At 45.5% G+C, this 27,500-nt stretch overlaps 4 protein-coding genes across 7 annotated transcripts in view; 3 read left to right on the forward strand and 1 right to left on the reverse strand.

Moving 5' to 3' along the window:
• The window catches only part of acot9.1 (acyl-CoA thioesterase 9, tandem duplicate 1), a 9,072-nt gene extending 7,090 nt beyond the window's left edge, over window positions 1–1,982 (forward strand). For both annotated transcript variants that reach the window (XM_062520614.1, XM_062520615.1), the window contains 3 exons: window positions 1–41; window positions 511–661; window positions 1,001–1,982. The exon at window positions 1–41 is cut by the window's left edge and continues 47 nt beyond it. In XM_062520614.1, coding sequence (XP_062376598.1) covers window positions 1–41; window positions 511–661; window positions 1,001–1,062 — 254 coding nt within the window. In that variant the 3' untranslated portion in view covers window positions 1,063–1,982. The remainder of the gene's footprint in view (window positions 42–510; window positions 662–1,000) is intronic.
• On the reverse strand, window positions 1,925–6,780 carry LOC134065644 (peroxiredoxin-2-like). The gene is made up of 8 exons (XM_062520616.1): window positions 6,584–6,780; window positions 6,159–6,276; window positions 5,637–5,753; window positions 3,799–3,921; window positions 3,354–3,484; window positions 2,890–2,924; window positions 2,536–2,582; window positions 1,925–2,161 (listed from the first exon to the last, which is right to left on the reverse strand). The coding sequence occupies exons 1-8, from the start codon at window positions 6,738–6,740 to the stop codon at window positions 2,158–2,160; spliced, it is 732 nt and encodes a 243-aa protein (XP_062376600.1). The 5' UTR covers window positions 6,741–6,780; the 3' UTR covers window positions 1,925–2,157.
• A 715-nt stretch (window positions 6,781–7,495) lies between these two features.
• pdha1b (pyruvate dehydrogenase E1 subunit alpha 1b) lies at window positions 7,496–17,672 on the forward strand. Of its 3 annotated transcripts, XM_062521304.1 has the most exons (13): window positions 7,522–7,615; window positions 8,327–8,347; window positions 9,474–9,542; window positions 10,147–10,320; window positions 12,077–12,203; window positions 12,810–12,901; window positions 13,173–13,265; window positions 13,395–13,550; window positions 13,769–13,840; window positions 14,584–14,651; window positions 14,933–15,041; window positions 15,770–15,972; window positions 16,040–17,672. In XM_062521304.1, exons 1-12 carry the CDS (start codon window positions 7,559–7,561, stop codon window positions 15,932–15,934), a joined length of 1,203 nt encoding a protein of 400 aa, XP_062377288.1. In that variant the 5' UTR covers window positions 7,522–7,558; the 3' UTR covers window positions 15,935–15,972; window positions 16,040–17,672. The 3 variants fall into 3 exon arrangements, with proteins under 3 accessions (XP_062377289.1, XP_062377288.1, XP_062377287.1); XM_062521303.1 differs by having other exon boundaries at window positions 15,770–17,672; XM_062521305.1 differs by lacking the exon at window positions 8,327–8,347 and having other exon boundaries at window positions 7,496–7,615; window positions 15,770–17,672.
• Window positions 17,673–18,392: 720 nt separating this feature from the next.
• Window positions 18,393–27,500, forward strand: part of rps6ka3b (ribosomal protein S6 kinase, polypeptide 3b) — a 52,678-nt gene continuing 43,570 nt past the window's right edge. The window contains exons 1-2 of the mRNA XM_062521486.1: window positions 18,393–18,744; window positions 21,885–21,941. Coding sequence (XP_062377470.1) covers window positions 18,682–18,744; window positions 21,885–21,941 — 120 coding nt within the window. The 5' untranslated portion in view covers window positions 18,393–18,681. The remainder of the gene's footprint in view (window positions 18,745–21,884; window positions 21,942–27,500) is intronic.

Consider the following 27,500-nt stretch of genomic DNA (forward strand, 5'->3'; position numbering starts at 1 on the left):
AGCCGGTGGAGATCGGCTCCCTGCTGATGCTCTCCTCCCAGGTGAGTTCATAAAAGCTCCTTATCCTTCACATCTCACTACAGCAGGGTCTTCAAGTATTAGCACTGAAGACCCTGCTGTTTTAGCAGTCTATTTATTTATTTATCCATTTATGCAATTTTTTGTTTAAAGTTTTATCTATTTTATTTTATTTTATTTTATTTTATATTATTATTATTATTACTATTATTTATTATATATACAGTATATATATATATGTAGAGAGAGGGTTTTTAATCACACATTTTATGGATGTATATTTATACATTTTATTTCTCATTTCATTTTATTTTTCTTTCTGCTGCTTGGTTTTATATTTCTGTGGTTTTATTGTTTTTTTTTTTTTATCTTTGTGAAGCACATTGGGTTGCCCTGCTGTAGCCTACGAAATGCACTACAGGTATATAAATGAAGTTGCCTTGCCTTGCCTCTTCATCAGATTGACCCTTGACCCTTGTCTGTTGTTGTCAGGTGTGTTACACACAGGAGCGGTTCATCCAGGTGAGGGTGCACACAGAGGTGCTCGACCCCCTGACTGGACAACACAACACAACCAACGTGTTCCACTTCACCTTCAGAGCGGATAAGGAGGTACCTGCCGTTGCCCCCCGCAGCTACGGAGGTGAGACGCATATTCAGGTTCTGGGGTTTGGGCTTTGGGGACGGAAGTGTACATGTACGTGGTACATCAAACGGTGGAGCAGTTAAATAAACCATGTCTTGGTCCGTGGGTCTTCTTGGTGCATGTGTGGTGAGAAAATATTCTGTGTACACCCTGCCTTTATTGTATATTCTTGACAGTATCTACTTCATGGTGTCCAATGGCCACTATCACTCTTTTTACACATGTAACAATGCTACCTGAAATGATTGTAAATATATGAAGACTGCAAGCATTATTTATTCTGTTGGAACATGCTGCTGTGGAACTGAGCTCTCTTTTATACACGCTGCCTTGCAGAGTCCATGCTGTACCTGGATGGCAAGAGGCACTTTGATGAGACAATGAGGGGTCAGGCCTAAACTAGACGACGAGGGGAGAGGGGTCAAGCCTAAACAAGACGACGAGGGGTGAGGGGTCAAGCCTAAATGAGACAACGAGGGATGAGGGACGATCAGAGGTCAGGCCTAGATGCAAAGAGGAATCTCTGGTTAATGCCTTACAAGTTTTTGATACTACCTGCCAATACTGTATGAGCACTAGAGGCTGTGGTTTTGTGTGTGAATGGGTGTGTGACATAATGAGAATGAAATAATGAGAGAGGATATATATGCATGCAATGACCGTATCGTTACAGATTTTATATTTACAATGTATGTGAATACTAAAGACACATTGGGTTTACTCAGAGAGAGGTGGAGATTTTATTATGGTGATCATAACAACTGACTTTGACTTTTCACATATAACACAGAACACATGTTGTATTCTCTATTTGTTTTCTGTTTCCTGTATGTATGATGTAGTTCCTTTTCCACAATTTCATAATGTTGCTTTGAGCATTGCTGTCTAAAATGTAATGTCTGTTGAAGTATGTACTGAACTGTTACCATGCTCTTTGATGTGCTCTTAGACACTACCTTCACACTTCACGTGTAATCTTTTTTGTTTACCAAAGAGATTATCAGATTGATACATTGGCAGCTGCAACCTGAAGTAATCCTAGAATCAGTTTTTCTGAACGATGTTTGAAAATGGTTCTGTCCAGTTATTTTGGCCTTTTTGCACTTCCTATCTTATACGACTGTAAAAGTAATAATTCTGTCGTCCTTGTCTTAAAATGGAAGCCAAACGCACAAGTTGTCATTATTTTGTGTTTTACTTTCTTTCTTTTTTTAACTTTTTTATTGTTACAGACAGTACATGTGTTATTCACTTCTCATTGACTGTGTAATGTGTTTGTGAAGTCAGACAATAAACACCATTGGCTATACCCTTTCAACTGACTGAAATGCCAATTGCTCTCTCAGTAAAAACAATTATTAGAATCAGTCCAGAAAAGAAAGCATTACGTCTTTTTACTTCATATGTGGTTTTACAATGTTTAAAACGAGGAGCTGTGTCTTGCTTCTGGTTCACCACTGTTCACAATAATTAGCTTCTCAAAGGGATGTCATTTACCTGTAATGAGTGGGAAACAGTGACACTGAACGTGTATTCAAGACGTGGACAACATAATCAGTTTTCACTGGGACCTCCGACTGGTTAAAAAATAGTTGATATGATACGATGGAAGTAGTTACACAAAATAGTGGAGGTCTCATATGCCATGACAGCAATTACATGGACAAAACAAACACCGATGAAGGACTGGGGACGAGACAGGACAGGGCCATATGCAGCCCTCTCACAGGACAGGGACATATGCAGCCCTCTCATAGGACAGGGCCATATGCAGCCCTCTCACAGGACAGGGCCTTATGCAGCCCTCTCATAGGACAGGGACATATGCAGCCCTCTCATCAGAAATGGAAGAAGGAGATATCTGGACTTACAGCTCCACTCTTGGCCACCTGGCTCTCAGAGCCTCCTCAGGGTTTATCTAGTTGGAACAGAACTACATGTTAAGTTGACCTAAATGGCGTGCATTCATCTTAAAGAATGAACATGGATAGCACTACATGTGTCAGGAAAGGCAATAGGGACTATTTAGACAGGCTTTGCTGTGAGGAGAACTACACCGTATCGCAATAGTGATGAGAGGTGAAGAGGAACATATAACAAGGAGGGAAGTCGGAACACCTCTGGTTGGTTGTTCATGATGTTGTGAACAAATGTAATGTAATGCAGCCTACACTGACAGATGACATGCATGTGTATGTCCATGCACAGTGCAGTGTTAAAGTTACCGTTTTACTTCCTGGTTCCCAGCCGGCAGGACACACTGAGAAGAAGAGAATGTGTTGTTATCACTCGCTCATATTTCAATAAAGAGAAAGTGTTGTTACCACTTGCTCACATATGAGTAAAAGAGAATGTGTTATCACTCACTCACATTTAATTGAGTAAAAGAGAATGTGTTGTTATCACTCACTCACATTTAATTGAGTAAAAGAGAAAGTGTTAATATCACTCCCTCACATTTAAATGAGTAAAAGAGAAAGTGTTAATATCACTCCCTCACATTTAAATGAATAGAAGAGAAAGTGTTGTTATCACATTTAAATGAGTAAAAAAGAAGCCAGACTGAGGTCATGTGCTGTTCGTATCGACCCTTGTTTTGTTCTCTGTGAGATTCTTTACCTTCCCCGTGCTCGTCAGTGCTGTTCCTATGGACCCTTGTAATGTTCTCTGTGAGATTGAGATTCCTTACCTTCCCCGTGCTGGTCAGTGTGCTGGAAGGCTTGCACCAGCCGGAGAGTCTCGTCCACAGAGCGGCCAACAGGGGGGTCGTTGATGGTCATCTGCCTCAGAACCCCTTTCCCATCTATGATGAACAGTCCTCTGCAGGGAGGACGGGACAAATAGGGAATGCTGTTTAAACTATTCCACATTTGAATAAGAAGCAGGATTGTGTTTTTGGTCAATATACTGTAAACTTAATCAGAGAAGACACTGTCAGTGTCATAGGGGAAAAATGCCTGCCTTTTGCCTTAGAGATTATGTTTTTTAAAAATGAAAGAAGAGTTTTTCATTGATCAGAAGCACTACATGTCTGCGTATTGTTCCTCTCCTGAAAGTATTCTGAGAATTCCTTGTTGTGCATTTGCATCCAAGCGACAATAAAATGCAGTACCAGAACATATTTATTTCTCCACCTTAGTGTGTGTCCATGTTCTTCTGAATACACCCCATAGTCCTTAGAAATTTGAAACGTTAAATCTGACAACAAGGGGAACTTCACAGGCCCCAGGCCGCCCTGTTTCCTCGGTGTGCTGACCCTGTGGAGACCCGCAGAGAAGGAGTTGTGTGATGTTAATCTGAATCAGCAACAGTGTGCCATATAAGGAGAGATGATTTCTCATTAATACTCCTGCTGGACCATTGACTGGTTTTGATATTCATATATTGCTGTCATTAAGCAGGTCAAATGAGTAAACACCACATGAAAAGGAGAAGAAAGAAAAAAGACCTGTCGGAAAATAATACCTCTACATTAACATTAGCTAAGGCACATTGGATAACATCATTAGTTCTGGAGGCATAACGTATGGAAAGGTGATTGTTGAGTTCTGGTGGCATAACGTATGGAAAGGTGATAGTTGAGTTCTGAGAGCATAACGTATGGAAAGGTGAGTTGGGAGAGCATAAAGTATGGAAAGGTGAGTTCTGAGGGCATAACGTATGGAAAGGTGGGTTCTGAGGGCATAACGTATGGAAAGGTGAGTTGGGAGAGCATAACGTATGGAAAGGTGAGTCGGGAGAGCATAACGTATGGAAAGGTGAGTTGGGAGGTGAGGGCATAACGCATGGAAAGGTGAGTTGGGAGAGCATAACGTATGGAAAGGTGAGTTGGGAGGTGAGGGCATAACGTATGGAAAGGTGCGTTGGGAGAGCATAACGTATGGAAAGGTGAGTTCTGAGAGCATAACGTATGGAAAGGTGAGTTCTGAGAGCATAACGTATGGAAAGGTGCGTTGGGAGAGCATAACGTATGGAAAGGTGAGTTCTGAGAGCATAACGTATGGAAAGGTGTGTTGGGAGGTGAGGGCATAACGTATGGAAAGGTGAGTTCTGAGAGCATAACGTATGGAAAGGTGAGTTGGGAGGTGAGGGCATAACGTATGGAAAGGTGCGTTGGGAGAGCATAACGTATGGAAAGGTGTGTTGGGAGGTGAGGGCATAACGTATGGAAAGGTGCGTTGGGAGAGCATAACGTATGGAAAGGTGAGTTGGGAGGTGAGGGCATAACGTATGGAAAGGTGCGTTGGGAGAGCATAACGTATGGAAAGGTGAGTTGGGAGGTGAGGGCATAACGTATGGAAAGGTGCGTTGGGAGAGCATAACGTATGGAAAGGTGAGTTGGGAGGTGAGGGCATAACGTATGGAAAGGTGAGTTGGGAGGTGAGGGCATAACGTATGGAAAGGTGCGTTGGGAGAGCATAACGTATGGAAAGGTGAGTTGGGAGGTGAGGGCATAACGTATGGAAAGGTGCGTTGGGAGAGCATAACGTATGGAAAGGTGAGTTGGGAGGTGAGGGCATAACGTATGGAAAGGTGAGTTGGGAGGTGAGGGCATAACGTATGGAAAGGTGCGTTGGGAGAGCATAACGTATGGAAAGGTGAGTTGGGAGGTGAGGGCATAACGTATGGAAAGGTGCGTTGGGAGAGCATAACGTATGGAAAGGTGAGTTGGGAGGTGAGGGCATAACGTATGGAAAGGTGAGTTGGGAGGTGAGGGCATAACGTATGGAAAGGTGAGTTCTGAGAGCATAACGTATGGAAAGGTGCGTTGGGAGGTGAGAGCATAACGTATGGAAAGGTGCGTTGGGAGAGCATAACGTATGGAAAGGTGAGTTGGGAGGTGAGGGCTTAACGTATGGAAAGGTGAGTTGGGAGGTGAGGGCATAACGTATGGAAAGGTGAGTTGGGAGGTGGGGGCATAACGTATGGAAAGGTGAGTTGGGAGGTGTTATATAAGTGTCTCTGGTGTTACCAGGCCAGGTGGGCCACCTGCGAGTCCACAGAGCACGCCACGATCTCAGTGTTGATGGCGCGGAACTCCTCCACACGGTCACTGAAGGCTGTGATCTCCGTGGGGCACACAAATGTGCTTTCATATATCCGCACAGGAGAGAGAGGTAGGGGCGGATTATTAGGACCAATCTCAATGTCTTCTATTATTATTATTATTATTATTATTATTTACCATCATTATCTAGCCACAGAGTAGAGAAAGGTAAATGCAGATTATTATGATCAATCTCAATGTCTTCTATTATTATCATTATTATTATCATCATTATCTAGCCACAGAGTAGAGAAAGGTAAATGCAGATTATTATGATCGATCTCAATGTCTTCTATTATTATCATTATTATTATTAGTAGTAGTAGTAGCAGTAGTAGTAGTAGTAGTAGTAGTAGTAGCAGCAGTAGTAGTAGACTAGTAGTTACAGTAATAGTGTTTGCTGTGATTTGAAGTTCTGTTTTAAAACTTACAAAATAATTTACTCACAAATCCAGTGGATAGAAGAGGAGAATTAAGTATTTCCCAAGATAATCAGCCAGTTTGATTGGTTTAAATTGCCCGTCAACAACAGCAGTCCCCTCCCAACTGGGTGCTGTCTTGGAGACTAGGACACAACATCACAGAGAGTTAGGCACTAAAACTGTAAAGCCTAAAAGGTATTATCAGTCCACACTTACATCAGTGTGTACACGTATTCATGAACGCCAGTTAAACTCACTTTCTTGATAAAACATGATGAGATAATTAAACTATTATAAAACCACTATTACATTAGAAAATGTACCTTGACCTCAAAGAGAAGGTGACTCCTGTATAAAGCTTGAGATTATTCCAAGACATTACATTACTAACAGTAGGATTCACCACACACACCTTAACTACCATTGTCAACATGGGTAAACATGACTCACTTCTAGTCGTGCGTGGGTACCGAAGCTCATCCTGTTTAGGCTCGGCCTCTCTGCAGTGCTGTGCTTTTGAAGCCTTATTTTCACACAGACTACATTCTAAACACATGAAGAGAGACAAAACTAGACATTTTGTAGCATTACTGCAGTGGAGTGGCATGATATCTGTGGTCACTAGAGCCTGCTTGGTCCAACACACGGAGGGAACTGTCCAGGTAGTGGCCACCTGTTACAAGCTGGCAATACAGATAAGGAATACAAATTAAAAGTCCCTCTCTACTGTGCTTCTACGTTTTAAGATGGTTATTTATTTATTTCTCTTAATTCAGTATTGTCATGTCAAAGGGCTGAAGAAAAGTTACACATGTTTTCTTTCTTTGTGGGCCTCAGAAAAGCTATAAGAAGAGACAGAAAGAAAGAAAGAAAGACATACAGACAGACAGACAGACAGACAGACAGACAGACAGACAGACAGACAGACAGACAGATTTTAGAATGCAAACATTCTTAAAAAAAAAAAAAAAAAAAATGAACATAAACCTCAGAGACCAATTTCACTCCAGCCCAATTCAGTGGCTGTCCTTCATCCATTGGCCAACACACAACAAGCCAGGATAGCCTATATAAGTAATGTAAGCTTCCCCATTTGTGACTGAATATTGAGATAATTATTGTAATTTCAACCCACCATTTTCATATTGGGCAGAAACTTCACACTGTATTGCTAAATCATCTGGCTTCATTACAGCTTCATCACTGCTATCATAGACTGCAATATCTTCATTACAGCTTGCACTGCTATCATACTGCAATATCCCCACTGTCATGCTCATAAGCCCCACCTTCCTCTCCACTCACGACACCGGAAGTATTTCTCTGCCCAGTTCCGATGTTCCGACATGAAGTTGTGTGTCGTTGTAGCCAACTTCCTATGCATCTAACGGGACAGGTTAGCTTGCGGGTGGTGTCACCGGTAGTATGCAGAATATGTTGACGATCATTTCAAACGTGTTTAGGGGAGCCGCCAGCAAAAATGTGGGTATATTTATATAATTCTCATACAACATACAACTGTATGCTAACAGAAATTGTTAACACAAAATATGTTGACCTTTCATAAAAGGCCTGACCTAGTCTTGGTTGCCAATGATAACAGCAAGTGCGTCCTTTATCGCACCGATATTTCATCAAACAAATAGAGGAAAAGAAATGTACGTAGGATTCAGATTTCCGTGATTTTATAGCATCTTTGCTCATATTTTAGTCGTGTGTAATCGTTTGATGGTGACATTGCGCGTTTATCTGGTTGCGCACTGCCCTGAGCAATTACCCATCGTCCGCTCTCTGCTCTATCGAGGTTTGCGTCATGATGTGTCTTATTATCACACATAATTAGTCGCTTTAAGAGTTTCAGTTGCTGATGAACTTGTTGCACTCAGTAATTTGGAAATAAAGCTGAAGTTACGTTCACGCGGTTTGTTGGTAACTGCCGCGCGTCTATTTCTGGGATAATCCTCTGACTGTCAGTCTGCCAATTCCCTTCTAAAGTCTGTGTTTAGCTTTCTCGTCTGTTTCTGCCATATTACCTTGAATCATCCAATGTGACATTTTCTTTGCCAAGACAAAACAATGAGTCACTCACTCCGCCCTCCCACTTAATAGCTAAAGACACAGCTCCTTTTCACAATTTAATTATTTATTTATTTTAAAAAGCCCTTTCTTTTTCTTTTCCACCTCCTGTTGTAGGGTGCCCAAACAGTGTCAGAGGTAAGACGTCCATTCGGCTCAGTGTGAAGCTGTACCTTTTCATGTACAGCAATGCGGTCTGTATCTTCAGTTTGGGGTAACCTCTCTCAAATTGATTGAGCACAGTGACACACAGCTCTGATGCTATTTGGCATGCCTGCTGGTAGAGAAGAGAGCGCCCACATCCCCTGGAGTCCCGCTCCGCCACTTGTGACATTTATTAGATTACGATGGGCGCACGGCATGCTGCATGCAACGGAATGGGTCAGGCCTGTTGTAGACGAGCACAGCTTAGGCTGTCAGACATTGTCTCTTCCCTGGCGATTGTAGAGTCTGGTATTGCGGTTGTGTTTAGTAAGAAACTAGTGTGTTTGTAGGTTTTTGGTGTTGTTTGTAGGAGATAGGCTACCCCACAGTCTCTGTGTGATCCCCGGTGCACCAGTGTTCACATGGGTGTCTCTTAAGCCTGATTGACTGGCCTTCTCTCCCCAGTCCTCCCCGCGGAGAGCTGTTCTCCAGCTGCTGGCTGCCCAGTCTGAATACGCTGACTTAGCCTCACCACCTCACCTGCCAACTCCACCCCACCAGCTCACAGCTTCCGTTAGTACTGGCACACGAGAGGCTATGGGACAGTAGAAACATCACGTAGATGGGTGGATGTGCTGTAGCCACCTTAGGCCACACTGTAGTGAAGTGAGACTCTGATTGTAGATACAGTAGAAACCTTGCACCTACTATAACAGTAACATTGTAATGTGTGTGTGACACAATATTATGGGGTGCCATTAGGTATGAAATGTCTACTTTAGTGAGAAGTAGTCAGTCAGGCTCATTTGTTGCATTGCTGGTTGATCTCATTATTGCCACAGTGAGGAGCTCAAATCACATGTTATTTCCACAGTGAGGAGCTTATCCCATGCAGTTGTCTATCACATGCAGTTGTCTATCACAGGCAAACTTGAGTGCACGGCACTACTTTGAAAGATCTTTACGCATGATCTTCTGTGGAAAATACTTCTGACTTAACACTTTTTCCTGATATGCATGCATGTCTGTGTGTTGTTTATATTCAGCATCAATCCATTGACCCAATATCTGGCCGTTTTCCTGGACAGTTCAAATATTTGTTGTTGTTTTCTTATCGCAGGGTGCCAGGGCGGTGGTGTCGACTCGATCCTATGCCGACTTCACACCCCAGGCCACCTTTGACATCAAGGTAATATCACATGACTGATGCACTGTAGTAAATATCAAGGTAATATCACATGACTGATGCACTGTAGGCCTACTAACTATCACATGACTAATGCACTGTACTAACTATCACATGACTGATGCACTGTAGTAAATATCAAGGTTATATCACATGACTGATGCACTGTATTAAATATCACATGACTAATGCACTGGACTAACTATCACATGACTGATGCACTGTACTAAATATCACATGACTGATGCACTGTACTAAATATCACATGACTAATGCACTGTACTAACTATCACATGACTGATGCGCTGTACTAAGTATCACATGACTGCACTGTACTAAATATCACATCATATCACATGACTGATGCACTGTACTAAATATCACATCATATCACATGACTGATGCGCTGTACTAAATATCACATCACGTGTCTGCTAAATAAATATGTGTAATATTAATGTAACTCTGCTGGGCCTGGTGGTGATTAGCTGGTGTTAATGTAACTCTGCTGGGCCTGGTGTTTTCTATGGGCCTGGTGGTGATTGGCCGGTGTTTTCTATGGGCCTGGTGGTGATTGGCTGGTGTTCTCTGTGCGCTTCTCTCTCAGAAGTGCGACGTGCACCGTCTGGAGCAGGGCCCTCCGCTTCAGGCGGTGCTGACGCGTGAGCAGGGCCTGAAGTACTACCGGACCATGCAGACCATGCGCCGCATGGAGCTCAAGGCCGACCAGCTCTACAAGCAGAAGATCATCCGCGGCTTCTGCCACCTGTACGACGGACAGGTGCGCTGTTTTTTTAAAATGTTTTCTGTCGTAAGGTGAGCTTTAGACTCCTGGTGCCCGTGAGCACGTGGTCATGGTGGAGCGCTTCTTTCCCCATTTGTATGCTTGTGTAGTTTTGTCTGTGAGGTTCCTTTATGGAGAAGGAAACAGGGGCTGGCTTGTTCTCATTTGGGTCACGGTGTCCTTGTTAAGACAATGCCATTGTCCGTCTCTGACCTACTTGAGATAACACAACTGTATGACGCTTTATTGCTGAACTGATGTCCATGTCAAGGAACGGCAAGAGCATTCACCGGAGTGACAGCAGCAGCAGGAACACTGTACTTATGGGCCGTTCACAACAAGAACAAGAACCATCATAACGTCAAAAATGTATCACTCCAGCCTATACGAATGATAACGTCCTCACATATACCATAGCATATACCATAACGATAACGACATGAAGAACGATATCGTCAGGTATCACTTTCAGAATGATTTTTAAGAACAATGTCACACTGACAGACAATCAGAATCATCAAATTTTAGACATCACATTCATCAAAAAGAGGAGACACTTTCTGTATCGTTGACAGAGTTGTGAAAGTCTGGCTTCAGAAAGTAAAAATCCCATCACATATTTGCTCCATTCACTAAATCAGCTGAATCTACTCCGAAGTACATTCGGATCCTCTAACTCCTCAGCCAGGTGGATGAGCTAATTAGTGAAATCACAATACATAGTAGAACTTTCTGGAACCGGACTTTTCCACCTCTGATCGTTGGTCTCCTCACTTCATATTGTTATAGTTACAGCTGAGCTATCCTTAACGTTATCCTTCCTGGTGTGAGCAAGTCACATCCACATGTATATCTAGTCATTCAGGTGACAGCGTTATCAGCGTGAGTTATGATGAATAAGGGAGCGCTCCCATGCGCGGTGGTGATAGTGATAGTGTGATAGTGTGATAGTGTAGTGGTAAGGGCAAGGGTGATAGTGTAGTGGTAAGGACAAGGGTGATAGTGTAGTGGTAAGGGCAAGGGTGATAGTGTAGTGGTAAGGGCAAGGGTGATAGTGTAGTGGTAAGGGCAAGGGTGTTAGTGTAGTGGTAAGGGCAAGGGTGTTCGTGTAGTGGTAAGGGCAAGGGTGATAGTGTAGTGGTAAGGGCAAGGGTGATAGTGTAGTGGTAAGGGCAAGGGTGATAGTGTAGTGGTAAGGGCAAGGGTGATAGTGTAGTGGTAAGGGCAAGGGTGATAGTGTAGTGGTAAGGACAAGGGTGATAGTGTAGTGGTAAGGACAAGGGTGATAGTGTAGTGGTAAGGACAAGGGTGATAGTGTAGTGGTAAGGACAAGGGTGATAGTGTAGTGGTAAGGACAAGGGTGATAGTGTAGTGGTAAGGGCAAGGGTGTTAGTGTAGTGGTAAGGGCAAGGGTGATAGTGTAGTGGTAAGGGCAAGGGTGTTCGTGTAGTGGTAAGGGCAAGGGTGATAGTGTAGTGGTAAGGACAAGGGTGATAGTGTAGTGGTAAGGGCAAGGGTGATAGTGTAGTGGTAAGGGCAAGGGTGATAGTGTAGTGGTAAGGGCAAGGGTGTTCGTGTAGTGGTAAGGGCAAGATTAAGCACGTTCAGTGGTTACGAGTGCTAGGAGAGGAGCTACTCTTGGAATAGTGAGTCTGCAGTTAAGCTTTGCTCTTGTTTTGTGCCACAGGAAGTTAAGCTTTGCTCTTGTTTTGTGCCACAGGAAGTTAAGCGTTGCTCTTGTTTTGTGCCACAGGAAGCCTGTGCCGTGGGCATCGAGGGTGGCATCACAGCAAACGATCACCTGATCACAGCGTACCGTGCCCATGGGTACACCTTCACCAGGGGCGTGTCCGTCAGGGAGATCCTGGCAGAGCTCACAGGTGTGTTTGCAACAGGGCACAGTGGGTGGGTATGGCACCCTAACAGGCAGGCTAAACCAGGCACAGAACTGAAGTGCTCTTTTCGTAGAGTGGATGCTGCAACTATTAGCTTCCACCATGAGCAATGGAACTAGCTACACAAGACATGGTAGTGAACACAAATGTCTATTTTCTAAATAAAACTATTTTGAACGGAGCATTTCTGTTGTGCACGCATTGTAGCATGGCTGTCAGTCTCAGCAGCTGGAGAACAGAAACTCCAGCTGTGAAGGCAGATACCTGCTCCCACTAGCTTTGATGCTGGCGAGCCTTCCAGTGGATTACATGTGATAGTTAACTTAAGCAACCCTTACTTCACATATTTTCTAGTCCTCCGTTATATTGCATGATCTGTTTAAAGTCAGAATATGATTACTACTCAGTGGCACAAACTGGCGTACATTTCTTATTCTTTCTTTTAAGTTAGAAGTGCTCTTAAAAGCGTAAATATTTTTACCATGTTGTAAGTCGCTTTGGTTAAAAAGTGTCAAATGTAATGTAATGTGATGTAATGTAATGTAGTGTAGTGTAATGTAATGTAATGTAATGTTCCCCTGTGCTCCTCAGGCCGAAGAGGCGGCGTGGCCAAAGGCAAGGGAGGCTCCATGCACATGTACACCAAGAACTTCTATGGAGGCAACGGGATCGTGGGAGCACAGGTGGGGCAGGGCCCAGAATAGGGATTTCTGCTATTCTGATACCACTGTAGTTTAAAACTGGGTTATTTTCATCCCTTTTTGTGCAAGGCCTAACTCTTTAAAAATAATCACACCCGTTTTTGTAGGAAATTTAGGTTGCACACACCCACAGCTAAATATGTCTATTCTAAATTAAAGCCAAGCATGGGTTTAACTTAGCTTGAGATTTTAACAGAAGGTCTGGATAACAAGTGTTGGGTTTTGTTTTATTTTATTTATTTTTTTTAAAAAGGTTCCGCTGGGGGCGGGGCTGGCCTTGGCATGTCAGTACCAGGGCAACAACCAGGTGTGTGTCACCCTCTACGGAGACGGAGCCGCAAACCAGGTGAGGCCTTTCCAAAGTCCCGTCACGTCCACTGTTACTTCCTGTGTGGTCTGACCCATCCTGCGTGCCGTATCCTGTTGTTGTAACTTCCTGCCGCTGCCGCTTCCGCTTCCTGTTCCTGTCTCTCAGGGCCAGGTCTTCGAGTCGTTCAACATGGCGGCCCTGTGGAAGCTCCCCTGCATCTTCATCTGTGAGAACAACCAGTACGGCATGGGCACGTCGGTGGAGCGCGCGTCCGCCAGCACGGAATACTACCGCCGGGGCGACTACATCCCGGGCATCAGGGTAACGCGCCGATCGAGTCGCTCTCGCCACTCGAGGAGTGTATTAGTGAGCTGTAATCACATTCACATCGACTCAAGAGTACCAAGTGCTGGAGGGGATGTGACTTGACTTCACAGCCCACCTGATCTCTGGCACCCACACAGCAACAGACAGGAGAAGATGAATAAGAGACTGGCATAAGTGAATAATTGTCTGTTGATCTGTTCCAACATGTGTAGGTGGACGGCATGGATGTGTTATGCGTGAGAGAAGCAACACAGTTTGCAGCCGATCACTGCAGAAGTGGAAAGGTGAGACTGGCCTTCAACTCACAGACTTCCCACCTCCACAGTGCTGTGGGACTCACGCATGTGTGAAGCTGGAGTACATACAGTAGCTTTAAGAACGATAACTAGCTAACACAGCTTTAAGAACGATAACTAGCTAACATAGCTTTAAGGGCCGTTCACACCAACAACCATAACTATAACCATAACTATAAACATAACTTTAACCATAACGGTAAAAGCATCCACACTGACCAACGCTAAAAAAAAGTCTCTCCTCGTGTTAATAAATGTGATGGCTAAACTGGGATCGGCTCTGATTGACTGTTAGCTTTTTATCATTCTTAAAATCGCTCTGAAAGTGATCCCCAACGATATCGCTCTTCATGTCGTTATCGTTATAGTTTATGTGTGAACGTCATCATTCATAATATTAATGAGAGCGATACATAGTTATCGTTATAGTTATCATTCTTGGTGTGAACAGCACTTTGTTTCAGTAAATCACATTTCCATAACGGGAACTCTTCCCAATGACGATTAGTAATAGCCACAATGTCAGGCATGGTCCATTTGAGGTGGTTTGTGTTTCTGACTTTATTTTGAGGTCAAATGATCAGAGTATAATGTCAATCTTATCTTGTTCAAAAAGCCTTGTGTATCCCATAATACATCTCTTCACAGTACTCAGCACATCACAGAAGACTTTTGTAGCGTACGCATGTAATGATAATGTCACACATTCCCACCCATACTTCCTACTTCAGGGTCCCATCCTAATGGAACTCCAGACCTATCGTTACCATGGACACAGTATGAGTGACCCAGGGGTCAGGTGAGAAGGAGGCTTTGATTGACAGTTCCCCCTGTGGTTTGTGTCCCTTACGCTACTAGTGTTAGGAAACAGGCCTGCCTGTTCCATACCCCGAGGTTCACAGTGCTGTTTTTCCCTTCATGTCTCAAACTGCTTCACAGCTTTTTCCCCAAAACACACGCTTCTTGGCCCAGTCTCTTTCACCGCTTTTCTCCCCCCACTGAAGTTCCATCCTTCCATATGCTTTTGCCCTTTTGCTCTGTGTATGCTCCTCTTTGAAACTTCCGGCACTTTCTCCTCAGCTACCGCACACGTGATGAGATCCAGGAGGTTCGCAGTAAGAGTGACCCCATCTCACTGCTGAAAGATCGTATGATCAGCAACAACATGGCCAGTGTGGAAGAACTCAAGGTTAGAACACTAAGGGGGTTCTAGAAGGGTTTCAATAGAACGTTCTATTGTTTACTGTGCACACTACGACACAAACCTGCAGTTTTCACATTTATCCGCCTCAGCAAGCGTTTTTGAAAAGCATTGTTTTCAGTGTCGCCGGAATTCACCGTTTTAATGTGAACAGAAGGGCTAAATGGATAAATATTTGTGTCTCTAGATTTACCCGTGTTAGTGTAGACAGGGCCTTAGGGTCTGTCCGAAACTGAAGGCAGCTGTCTACTGTCTCACTACCTTCAGCTCTCTAATAAGTCATTTGCTCTAGTAGGCATCAAGGTACCGGCTACGAACTTTGTTTCTGACAGCCTAGCAAGATAGCAACACAGAACACTGTTGCCAGGATAACAGAAATCAGAATAACTAATGTTCAACTTCAAAGTTGGGCATCTTAGAAGCTGAAAATGCCTCGCTCCCCTGTTAGATATCTTAAAAGGCAGCATTTTCTTCTGATTCGGACACAGCTTTATATTAGTAAACACTAGCCCAGCGTTGCTTCAATAGAGTACTCACAGAACTCCACATTCGTAGTTATCAAATGCCCCACTTCACCGTGTGCACAAAAACGTTGTACTTTCCAAGAGCAACAGAACAAACTACACTGTGCATGCTGTGGAGGTCCAACCCTCGCCATTTCCAAAATAAATGATCTGATTCCTAATCTGTGACCCCCCCTCTCCCTCTCTCTTCAGGTGATCGATGTGGAGATACGCAAAGAGATTGAGGACGCGGCTCAGTTCGCCACCTCCGACCCCGAGCCGCCCTTAGACGAGCTGTGCGACCACATCTTCTCCAGCGAGGCGCCCATCGAGGTGCGCGGCACCAACCCCTGGATGAAGCTCAAGTCCCGCAGCTAAGGCTGTGCGTGCGCCAGCGCTGTCCGCCACCATGTTACCTATCTTTAACTTGGCACCTTAGACCCCATGCTGTCCGTGCGCCAGCGCTGTCCGCCACCATGTTACCTATCTTTAACTTGGCACCTTAGACCCCATGCTGTCCGTGCGCCACCATGTTACCTATCTTTAACTTGGCACCTTAGACCCCATGCTGCCCGTGTGCCAGCGCTGTCCGCCACCATGTTACCTGTCTTTAACTTGGCACCTTAGACCCCATGCTGTGCGTGTGCCAGCGCTGTCCGCCACCATGTTACCTGTCTTTAACTTGGCACCTTAGACCCCATGCTGTGCGTGTGCCAGCGCTGTCCGTCACCATGTTACCTATCTTTAACTTGGCACCTTAGACCCCATGCTGTGCGTGCGCCACCATGTTACCTGTCTTTAACTTGGCACCTTAGACCCCATGCTGTGCGTGCGCCAGCATGTTACCTATCTTTATCTTGGCACCTTAGACCCCATGCTGTGCGTGCGCCACCATGTTACCTGTCTTTATCTTGCCACCTTAGACCCCATGCTGTGCGTCCGCCACCATGTTACCTATCTTTAACTTGGCACCTTAGACCCCATGCTACAACCCTCTGACCTGAGACATGGGGCCACACCTTTACCTACCCTTTAAACTCCCTTTACAAACGCACAAAAATGTTAGTGAAACAGATGACCAATGTGAAAGTATGACCAATGTAGAAGGTGGGTCAGGATGAATGACCTCTGACCTGACTCCCAGCTTACTCCATCATGTGCATCTGGCAGTGTGTACGCCAGTGGCACTGTAACGCCTCCTCAAGATGTATTGGATATGCTCGCTATCTGTGCTCCTGATGGTATTGTAGCTTTCAGCACACATTGCACTTTCTAGAGATTGATAAGCTACTTGAATGCTGATGGTGAATCTATTCTATTTTTCTAATGCTGTTTCCTTACCAGTGGGCTGTAATAGTGCTGAGCTGTGTTGAGCTGAGCCAAGACGGCTTTCTTACCCACATGCATTTTGGAGCCAGCAAAGCCATCTTGGGCTGTGAATTTCAGAGCAGGTCAGAAGCGATGGCCTCCTACCAAGACTGTGATGCTTCCATTTAAATGATCCTTATTGATTTGCTCTCCAAGCAACTGGAATAGACACGTTGACACACTGATTTCAACAAAGCCCCAGTACATTTTTTACACACTGATGAAAGTGATTTGATTTGTTTCGAGGATTATCTGGCGGTGAACGGTGACCTGGCGAGCCATAGAGAGACTGCTGTTTGGTCAGACAGCCAAATTCAGTGTGGTCTCTACTTGGGATCAGATATGCAAAGAGAGGGGATGTCAAATTATTGTCTAACAGAACCTGAACCATCTGAACTGCATTTAAACAGTTGAAATGAGAACAGAAATATTCAAGGGGACCTGTGTAAGGATCTGAGACTCAAGGTCGTCTTCAATACTTTTCTGGTGTACAGAAACACAGCAGGGTCTGATCTTGGCTCTCCTCAACCAGCTTACACGCTTACACTGAAAATGTCTTAAATTGCTGATACAGAGAATTTGAACATTTGACATTTGATTAGTCAAATAATAATAACTCCATTCAAATCACATTCCATGTGTAATGTCACTGTAAAGTACTCAGGCAGCATTATTATCTTGGTAGAGTTAAATTCTCTCACATCATGTTTTCCCGAGGACCACATCAAATAAAGGCAAATAAACCCGACTGTTTGCTTTGTTCTGCCTTTCAGTTTTTAAGGATATCAAATAGACAAACAATTATTTGTTATGGTGCTGTCACAACTCCAATAACAGACTCTGCCTCCTGGTGCCATTCGGACAAGGTTGTGTAGTCACACAAAGCAGCTCCATAGCCATAGGCCAAGCATTTACACAAAATAACAAAGACAAGTGATTAAGTCTGCATCTCTCTCCAACTGGGACACACACAGGATTACTCCCTCGAAGTTACACAATATCCGATTTTTTTTTCCAGTAGGGGTCGCAAAAGCTGAAGCTTACAGACCCATTTGTGATTGTCTGAAATTATTATTTTGCTGAATGGTCTGTGTTACACTTACATCAGATATTTTATCGACACAAACCCAGGTCTATAGCCCACCATATATTATTCTAACAATCGACAATAAGAGCAGCATCTCACGGCAGGGTTTGTTTTATGAGGTTTATATTAAAAAAACGTAGCATGCATGATAGTGATGCGATGTGATGTCGCTCGCCTGATGGTTGGAGAGAGGCGTTGGCACCAAAAGTTGTTCTTGGTGACTCAACACACCCCACTGTGCCGTGTAGGCCTCTCACCTGTTTCTCGGGCACCCTCCATGGTGTATTTGCCCCTCCCTCCTCCGATGACGCAAAAGTGACTGCACCAAGCCGCTCTATTGAGCCGCTCGTTCTGACAGACAGGTAAGCCAGTCCGAGGCGCCATATTGGGAAAAACGGAAGTGGGTGCGATTGGGTTCATGAAACAGAAAGAGCGCAGACAGTCAGTGGAAACAAGGTACAGTGACACAGGGGCAGAAGTGGAGGGGAGGGAACTTCCGAATTATTGCCTACGCTAGAGGGTGTTTTTACGTTTGTTTTCCCTCGTCGAGGACAGCCCACATCTGAAGAAACAGTGACTTTTCCGCTTTTTAAGTCATCTCGGAAGCGTCGACAAGCAGAAAAATTACCCATTTCTCTACTGCTGGATTGTCCAACTTGAAGCTGTGAAGATGCCGTTGGCTCAACTAGCTGACCCTTGGCGAAAGATGGCACTGGCGAGTGCAACGAGCGAGGTGAGCTACACCCTCAGAACATGTTACTTTGTAGCAAGCTCCGCTTACTTTGATCCGAAGAGCAAGTGCCGTTGCGCAGATTGACTCTTCCCTATGTGTGAAGTAGGGCAGTTTTCCAAAGTGCTTATGAAGTGTGAATACTGTATAGTCTAGAAATGCACAGAGTGTGAAGATGATGTGGTTAGTAGACTGTAGAACGGTGATGAAATGTTCGATTTATTTATCGCAAACCTGTCTAATCAGTTCACTGGAGGATGTTCGAAGACTTCCACATTTAGCCGACCCAGTTGACTAACTCTTCTCGCTCTTCTAAGAATAAAGGGCCGCCAACCTGGAAACAGGCTATTCCATGTATTTATAGAAGTCGAAAACCTAGGGTGATATTAGCGCAGCTATAGTTACACCCTTTGTCGGAAAGAAATGGTCACTCCGAAAAGATAAATTGCAAACACTGGAAGAGGAAAGGAGTAAGCAGGGGGAGGTTGCGTCAGGGATTGTTCACCCCCCCAGACACACACACACACACACACACACACACACACACACACACACACACACACACTTACGCACGCAGGGCAGGATGCGATCTTGCTTCAAAAATCTCTCTGGAAACTTGTGCTTTGTCTTGAGCATGGCAATAACAGAACTTCTTAATCAAATTTCGAATTTGCGTTCTCGCTGGGACCCAGGTCGCCATGTAGGTTAACCCCTATTTTATGCAACACGATGAGTCCAATATAATGTAAGGCAACATCCACAGAACATGGGTCAGTTGACCGGTCAGCTATTAGCATGGTGGCCTGTGCATGCCATAGCTTGGAACTAGGAGTTTTTAAAATATATACAGTATAGCCTAGGCTATTATTAAAACTAGCACAATACAACTAGCAAATTATAGAAAAAAGCCTGTGTCCACAATATTAGGGTTACATACAAGAATTATTGTGCAGACATGTCTGAGTCTTGGGCGACCTTCATTTGGCCCTGTTATTAACTCAGCGGACGAGTTTAATCGAGGTTAATTTATTGCCTCCGCTTTAAACCCACTCAGACATGGTAGTAATTTGCTAAGGTATTTAGATGCTTGTAGATTAGGCTACGTTGCCAATGCTCCTGGCAGGTGTGCATGCACAAGTTGATATGTGTGAGGAAATCAAAATATCAAGTGCAATATAGCCCATCGGCTACACATTACATACTAAACATACACGGTCTGTTGGGACCACTTTCCCAGTCTTTTAGCAGCTCTGGGAAGTGTAGTGGATGTCTCTCAGCTGTGGTACTGTATCCTCGGGACATGCTGACAATAAAAGAAAACATCTGATGATCATCATATCCAGTACGCTGATCTCGCAAAGAATGTGGATGAGCGAGTTGGATATCTTGAGTAAGAATACCCGCCGAGGACGAAGAATTTTCGCCTCTCCTTTTAAAAACAAAACCGTTCATCTGTCAGGGAACCATCAAGCAAGAATGAGTGCTTGATACAGGCGGGATGTGAAAATGACCCTGTTCTGAATCATCGCGATGAGTTGTGCAGAAAGTCACCCCCAACTGACGTGGCTTTGTGGAATGGCTCACCCTCCGCGCTTATCCAGGATATGATGTCACTGCCACCCTCGTCTGTCATAGATTTAGTTTATTGTTAGTCTCAGAGGTGAGGACATTATTGTCAGCCCATTAGAAATGTTTCAGTTGTCTGCCAAGACACCATGGAAGACCCACACTGGCACTCAAACGCTCATGTCAGCAAATTCAGTGATGCCCCCCTGGGAGCTTATCTGGAGGACTCATGGGCTTGAGTGGCTATGATGCTACTCTATGATTGAGCATAGGATATCCTGTCTCTCAATATACTGTCTCCAGGGGTAGGCTACATTCTACACTGTAAAGCTTCTATTCGCCGCCATATCAACCGCAACCGTGCAATGAAGCAGCAAAAAAAAATAAAAAATTGGACGAGCTCGGGCCATGGCCCCAGGAAGTCAATATGTATCCCATGTAGTTATATAGTTATTCACAGTCTTAATCTAATGTCACACAAGTGTATTATATCTCATGCTATTAATCCTATTTATTCTATTCTAGCTTGCTCTTTATTTTACATTTCTACCTGATCTTTGCTTTGCACCAAGTACTGTTCATCATTGTGTGTGTGATGGTCTAAGTGACAAATAAGCTTTGAGTTTCAGTTTGAATCACCATGTTCTTCAGGATGCATTTCATGCTGTCAAAGTATGACAGCTGCAAAGCAGAGACCCATATTCAGTCGTTGTGGTTGGCTGTGGTTGTGAGATTCAGCAACTTTCGAAATAGAATAGAAATCTCCCATGCGAGCACAGAAAGCATTCCCCTATAATAAATCCCTCTGCTTTGTACACATCTGCTCATGTAGACATGGTCGGCTCTTTTCATACCATCTTAACAGATTAGCGTGTAGTGGGGTGCATGCCTTCAGAAACACACCTCGTCATGCAAATGTAGTCATTCATATGATTAGCTGTATTACTTTGTCACTACTTGTTATCACTTTATTTTATGCGTTGTAACATTTGCATTAAAGCAGGCAGCATAGTGTCATCAGACATACAAACCCTTCAAATCAAAACCAGAATGCAAAAACTGTCCCCGTTTACCCCACATGTCTTCAGCCTTCAGTCTTCAGTGTATGAAGGCTTTGTCTGTGTTAGGGCCTCATCTGTGTTAGGGCCTCGTCTGTGTCGTCTGTAATAGGGCCTCATCTGTGTTAGGGCCTCGTCTGTGTCGTCTGTAATAGGGCCTCATCTGTGTTAGGGCCTCGTCTGTGTCGTCTGTAATAGGGCCTCATCTGTGTTAGGGCCTGGTCTGTGTCGTCTGTAATAGGGCCTGGTCTGTGTCGTCTGTAATAGGGCCTGGTCTGTGTCGTCTGTAATAGGGCCTGGTCTGTAATAGGGCCTTGTCTGTGTTAGGGCCTTGTCTGTATTGTCTGTAATAGGGCCTTGTCTGTAATAGGGCCTCGTCTGTAATAAATGTAAAATGTCAACACGCGTTCGTAAGAATGAGGATTGTGACAGTTGTCTGATTTTAGGAGGCAGACATTTTGACATTTGTCTGTGAAGATGTATTAAAAGCGATGTGTTTTCATCTCTGTTTTCATGCAGGATTCCCATCATGTCCTGGAGGATTCCATGGGGGATGATGACACTTTGTCATGTAACGTAAGTTAGCTTGTTAAATCATCATTATCTCTGTCTTCTGTCTACTTTCTCTCTCTCTCTCTCTCTCTCTCTCTCTCTCACACGCACACACACACACACACTCTCTCTTTCTACTTACAGTACATCATACGCCTTGTACATTATGTCTCTCTCTCTCTGTTGTCTCTCTTTCTCTCTCTCTCTTTCTCTCTTTCTCTCTCTCTCTCTTTGAGGGTTGTCCTTTGGCAGCCCAGCGCACTGTCCTGATCAGCGGTGTGTTCAGCCTCTTGACAAATGTCAAGCTGTTCCCTTCAGAGGATGCTCTAGAGCTGCAGAGAGCTACTGCCTAGTCAGCTTGGGCATCAAGCATGCTTATGCCCCTCTCAAGTACTTTCAAGTGTGTGTGTGTGTGTGTGTGTGTGTGTGTGTGTGTGTGTGTGTATTTATAAGCACAGTCCCATTACAGATTTGTGTGTGTGTGTGTGTGTGTGTTTTATATGCACAGTCCATATACGGATTTGTGTGTGTGTGTGTGTGTGTGTGTGTGTGTGTGTGTGTGTGTGTGTGTGTGTGTGCTGTGTTTATATACACACTTTACAGACTGTGTGTGTGTGTGTGTGTGTGTGTGTGTGTGTGTGTGTGTGTTGCCTTGCTGCCTAGTCAGATGGTGATAAATGGACAGTATTGATTGTGAGATTCCTCCAGAGAAAGAGAAGGCCTTTAATTGATCAGGGCCCTGCTGTCCTGATGAGGTGGAGCTGCTCAGAGCAGGAGACTAGAGAGAGACTAGTCCTCCCCACACAGCCATCATGATGGAGAGAGAGACTAGTCCTCCCCACACAGCCATCATGATGGAGAGACTAGTCCTCCCCACACAGCCATCATGATGGAGAGACTAGTCCTCCCCACACAGCCATCATGATGGAGAGACTAGTCCTCCCCATACAGCCATCATGATGGAGAGAGAGACTAGTCCTCCCCACACAGCCATCATGATGGAGAGACTAGTGCTCCCCACACGGCCATCATGATGGAGAGAGAGATGTGGTGGAGGGCCCGCATGCCCGTCTTCCTCACCGACACTGATCAACTCCTCTTCCTCATCTACACTGATCAACTCCTCTTCCTCATCTACACTGATCAACTCCTCTTCCTCATGGACACTGATCAACTCCTCTTCCTCAGCTACACTGATCAACTCCTCTTCCTCATCTACACTGATCAACTCCTCTTCCTCATGGACACTGATCAACTCCTCTTCCTCAGCTACACTGATCAACTCCTCTTTCTCAGCTATGACTTGTGAGGAGCCTGACTTGTGACTGTCTGTATGTAATGTGGGCGTACATAAAGCGTTTGTTCATTTATTCAATTCAAACTTGGGAGGAAACGTTATTTCTCTCTGGCGTCAAAGCTTAAACCTACAGTACTTCTACTATTCTCTTTCATTAGAAAAGAAAAGTGGTTTGTGCGCATCTTTGTTTACGTCAGGGTGTCCCAGGAAGTAAGTCATCACATTGGCGTGTCCCAGGAAATAGCTCATCACTGAAACCGCGTCGTCTTCATGCGATGACTGAGGAGGGGTGAGCGTGATGCGTGATGACATCACAGGAGATGAGGTCACTGAGGCCGAGAGGGCTACCGGAGCCGCAGTGGTGTGGGGTTTCTGGCCGGCCTCTCGCTCCTTTAAAAGCATTGATTTTTAAATGCAGGAGGAGATGGCTTATGGATCGCACTTATGAGGGCCAGCGCCGCATGCTGTCATTATGTTGCGTCTCCAGAGTGGGCTTTCAGCTTGTGCTGAAATGTATACGCAAAGCACACACACACACACACACACACACACACACACACACACACACACACACACACACACACACACACACACACACACACACACACACACACACACACACACGATATTGGATATTTGAAGCCGTGTTGGTAGTTCCAATAAAGAGGGTATTTTTAGGGCTTAAGGGTGAAGTGGTGTGTGTGTGTGTGTGTGTGTGTGTGTGTTGTCTGATTGAGAGGGAGCATCCTGCAGAGGGCCCATTCTCTCGGCCACTCCGTCTCTAATTAGGAAATGCATGTTTGCGGAAGTGAGGCGCTCAGGCGGCCTGTTTGGGGCTCAAGTGGAGAGTGCTGATGACTCGTGAAGGGGAACTAGGCAGCTTTTGATAACCGCTTGAAGAAATGTCTGTTCCGGAACCAGCAATCAGGGTGACGATATGAAAACTCAAGGACAAAATACATACAAAAAGCTCTCGCCTCACAGCCTCCTATTCTGCGGACAGAAATGGACTGAAAATGACGTAAAAGGACTGAAAATGACAGGAAATGATGAAATGATCAAAAATAAGCTGTGTCTTTGTGTGTGTCTCCAAAATGGATCCATTTTTCACGTTTTCCCCTCATTCTGTTTATATTTCTCCCACTCAACAATGTAGAGTAAAATTAGAATTCAAGCGGCTCCAGGAAAAACTGCGTGTCTGCCTCCACTCTCTAGACTGAGGGGGGCTCAGTGGTGTTAGTCTGCCTCTACTCTGTAGTGTGAGGGGGGGGGGGGGGGGGGGGTCAGTGGTGTCTGCCTACAGTCTCTAGTGTGAGGGGGGGGTTCAGTGGTGTTAGTCTGCCTCTACTCTGTAGTGAGGGGGGCTCAGTGGTGCTAGTCTGCCTACAGTCTCTAGTGTGAGGGGGGCTCAGCCGTGGTAGTGGGCTCTGAGCCCTGTGAGCCCTCGTAATTGCTTGAAGGCTTTGTGAGCGCTTTGTGAGTGCGTGTAGTGAGTGGGTGATTGGGATGGTGTTGTGGCGGTGTGGTTGATGAGTGAAAGGGTGATTTGTGATGGGGTTAGGGGTGCATGTGTGTGATACATAGAGTTTAATCAGGTTAATGAGTGAGAAGTGAGAGGGTGATTGTGATGGCGTTAGGGCGTGTGTGCATGTGTGTGTGTGTGTGTGTGTGTGTGTGTGTGTGTGTGTGATCCAGAGTTTAATCAGGTTGCTCAAATGCTTCATCACGTCCCCCGTCTCACCGATGGGAAAGCAGGAAGGGGTTTGTGTAGGTGGGGACATTTACGCCTCACTAGCCTGTGGGAGCTCACTTGTTTCACTTCAGTGTGTGTGTGTGTGTGTGTGTGTGTGTGTGTGTGTGTGTGTGTGTGTGTGTGTGTGTGTGTGTGTGTGTGTGTGTGTGTGTGTGTGTGTGTGTGTGTGTGTGTGTGTGTGTGTGTGTGTGTGTGTGTGTGTGTGTGTGTGTGTGTGTGTGTGTGTGTGTGTGTGTGTGTGTGTGTGTGTGTGTGTGCGTGTGTGTTTGTGACTTCAGTGTGTGTGCGTGTGTGTTTGTGACTAGTCATTTGCCTCCGAAATGCTGATTTTGTAACTTGGGTTGGAAATTGCGCCACGACTGACTAATGCCACAGCAGAAGTGTTTTGTGCGATGGTGAGAGATGATTAGTCTGACGGCTTCAGGAGTGAGCGCCGCTCTCTGTAGGCCAGCGCTGTGTAAACTACCACCACCACCCCTGCATGCCATTGTGCTGTAAAGGCCAGTTCAAACCAAAGATTCGCGACGGTCTGAGAGCAGTTGCGGCGGTGTGAATCAAAAGTTGCAAGCAGTTGCAAGCCGTCGCTAAACATTCAACGTGTCAAATCTTAGTTGCAGAGTTTTAGAACGTCGCTGGTTTTTAGAATGTTGCAGCTCGTCTCGTCGCGGATCTTGTTTTTGAACTGGCCTTAAGACAGGTGCCTCTGGGTTGCCCTGTAGCACGGAGAGCAAAGCTGCTAGAGCCAGGTGCTCATCCAGGACGTCCAGAAGAGACGTGCCGCAGGGCTCTGGTGACGAGGACTAAAGGCTTGTGGTTAGCGCAGCAGACAGGAGTCCCCAGGCCACTGCACACACCGTAGCAATGCTGGGCGGCTCGGCCCTGAGTCCAGATAGCTCTCCTGCTCCTCTCGTGCTGCTAGGAACACGTTTTTCTGGACGGAGTCTTAGTCAGGAACGCAGAGGGAGACGCACAAACAAGCTCTACTCCACCTGTTGTCATCACCGGGCACGCAAGCAATCCGCTTTTCCCATAACACACCAGGCGCAGTGGCCTTACGGCCCATAATGCACCACACTGAGCCACAGAGGGGACTTGTTGGGTTGGCTAACTTGGCTTTGTAGATTTTAGTGGAGTTCTTAATAGCATCAGCCTTTAGCCTGACACTGGTGTAAGTGATGTGATGTGTGTGTGTGTGTGTGTGTGTGTGTTTCTGTGTGTGGTTGTCTGTCTACACTCTGTCAGTGTGAGAGAGTTCTGTGTGTGTGTGTGTGTGTGTGTGTGTGTGTGTAAGTGTTTGGCCCTCTCTCTGTAGATCCCTGTGGCAGATGGTATTTAATCTTCTTCAGCCATCTGGACTGACTTTCTCTCGAATCTGTAACACCCCCTCATCTCTCTCTCTCTCTCTCTCTCTCTCTCTCTCATCCTCTCTCTCTCTCTCTCTCTCTCTCTCTCCTCTCTCTCTCTCTCTCTCTCTCTCTCTCTCTCTCTCTCTCTCTCTCTCTCTGTCTCATCCCCTCCCTCTCTCCTTCTGTCTCTCTCTCTCCGCTGTGTCCCTGGAGTCAGGTGTGTGAGGGAGCGTTGAGGCATCATCACACTCTCCTGTTCGCCGAGCAGCCCTTCTGCTTTGCCATGACCAGCGGCCTGTTAGCTGGGCTCAGATTAGCTCTTATTACACACACGTCCACATGCTCCGCCCCCGGCTGGACAACACACGCTCACTCTGCGTCGGGACACCTGAAGAAACCTCGGTGGAGACGAGACGAGAGGCTGGAAAACCAGAACATTGAGCCGTTGGGAAAAACAGAACATTGAGCCGTTGGGAAAAACAGAACATTGAGCCGTTGGGAAAAACAGGTGGTGGGGGGGGGGGGGGCGACCCTGAGGGCCTCAGTGGGCTCAGAGTGGAGGAGAATGGAGACCTAATGGCCCCTAATGGCCTGCAATCAATAGCACAGGGGAGGGGGGGAGGGGGGGGGGGGAGGGAGGGAGGGGGGGGGGGGGATTAATGGCCATGTTTGTGCTTTCTTCACCTGATGAAAGAATGCTGATGAAGATTGGAAGATAATACTTTGGGCACACACACACACACACACACACACACACACACACACACACACACACACACACACACACACACACACACACACACACACACACACACACACACTCATAGGACAAACAGAGAGAGACCGACAGACCGACAGACACACACACACACACACACGGACACATAGCAGGGCAGACAGAGAAAGACGAGACAGAAACACAAACACAGACAGACAGACAGACACACTCACACAGACACATACACACACAGACACAGACATTTCACACAGAAAACAATGAAGTCTGCCTTTCTGCGTAGCACGATCCAGATCTGAGTATGATCCTCTTCACATGAACAAGGGCCTTTTCTCGAGCCTCATGTAGTGTTCCATTGTGAGAGTGCCAGAGCACACACACACACACACACACACACACACACTCTGATCTGTGGGCAGCACTATGAGACCATGGGCTCCGTCACACGGTC

The sequence above is a fragment of the Sardina pilchardus genome, chromosome 19 (assembly GCF_963854185.1).
Source record: "Sardina pilchardus chromosome 19, fSarPil1.1, whole genome shotgun sequence".
NCBI classification, from domain to species: Eukaryota; Metazoa; Chordata; class Actinopteri; order Clupeiformes; family Clupeidae; genus Sardina; species Sardina pilchardus.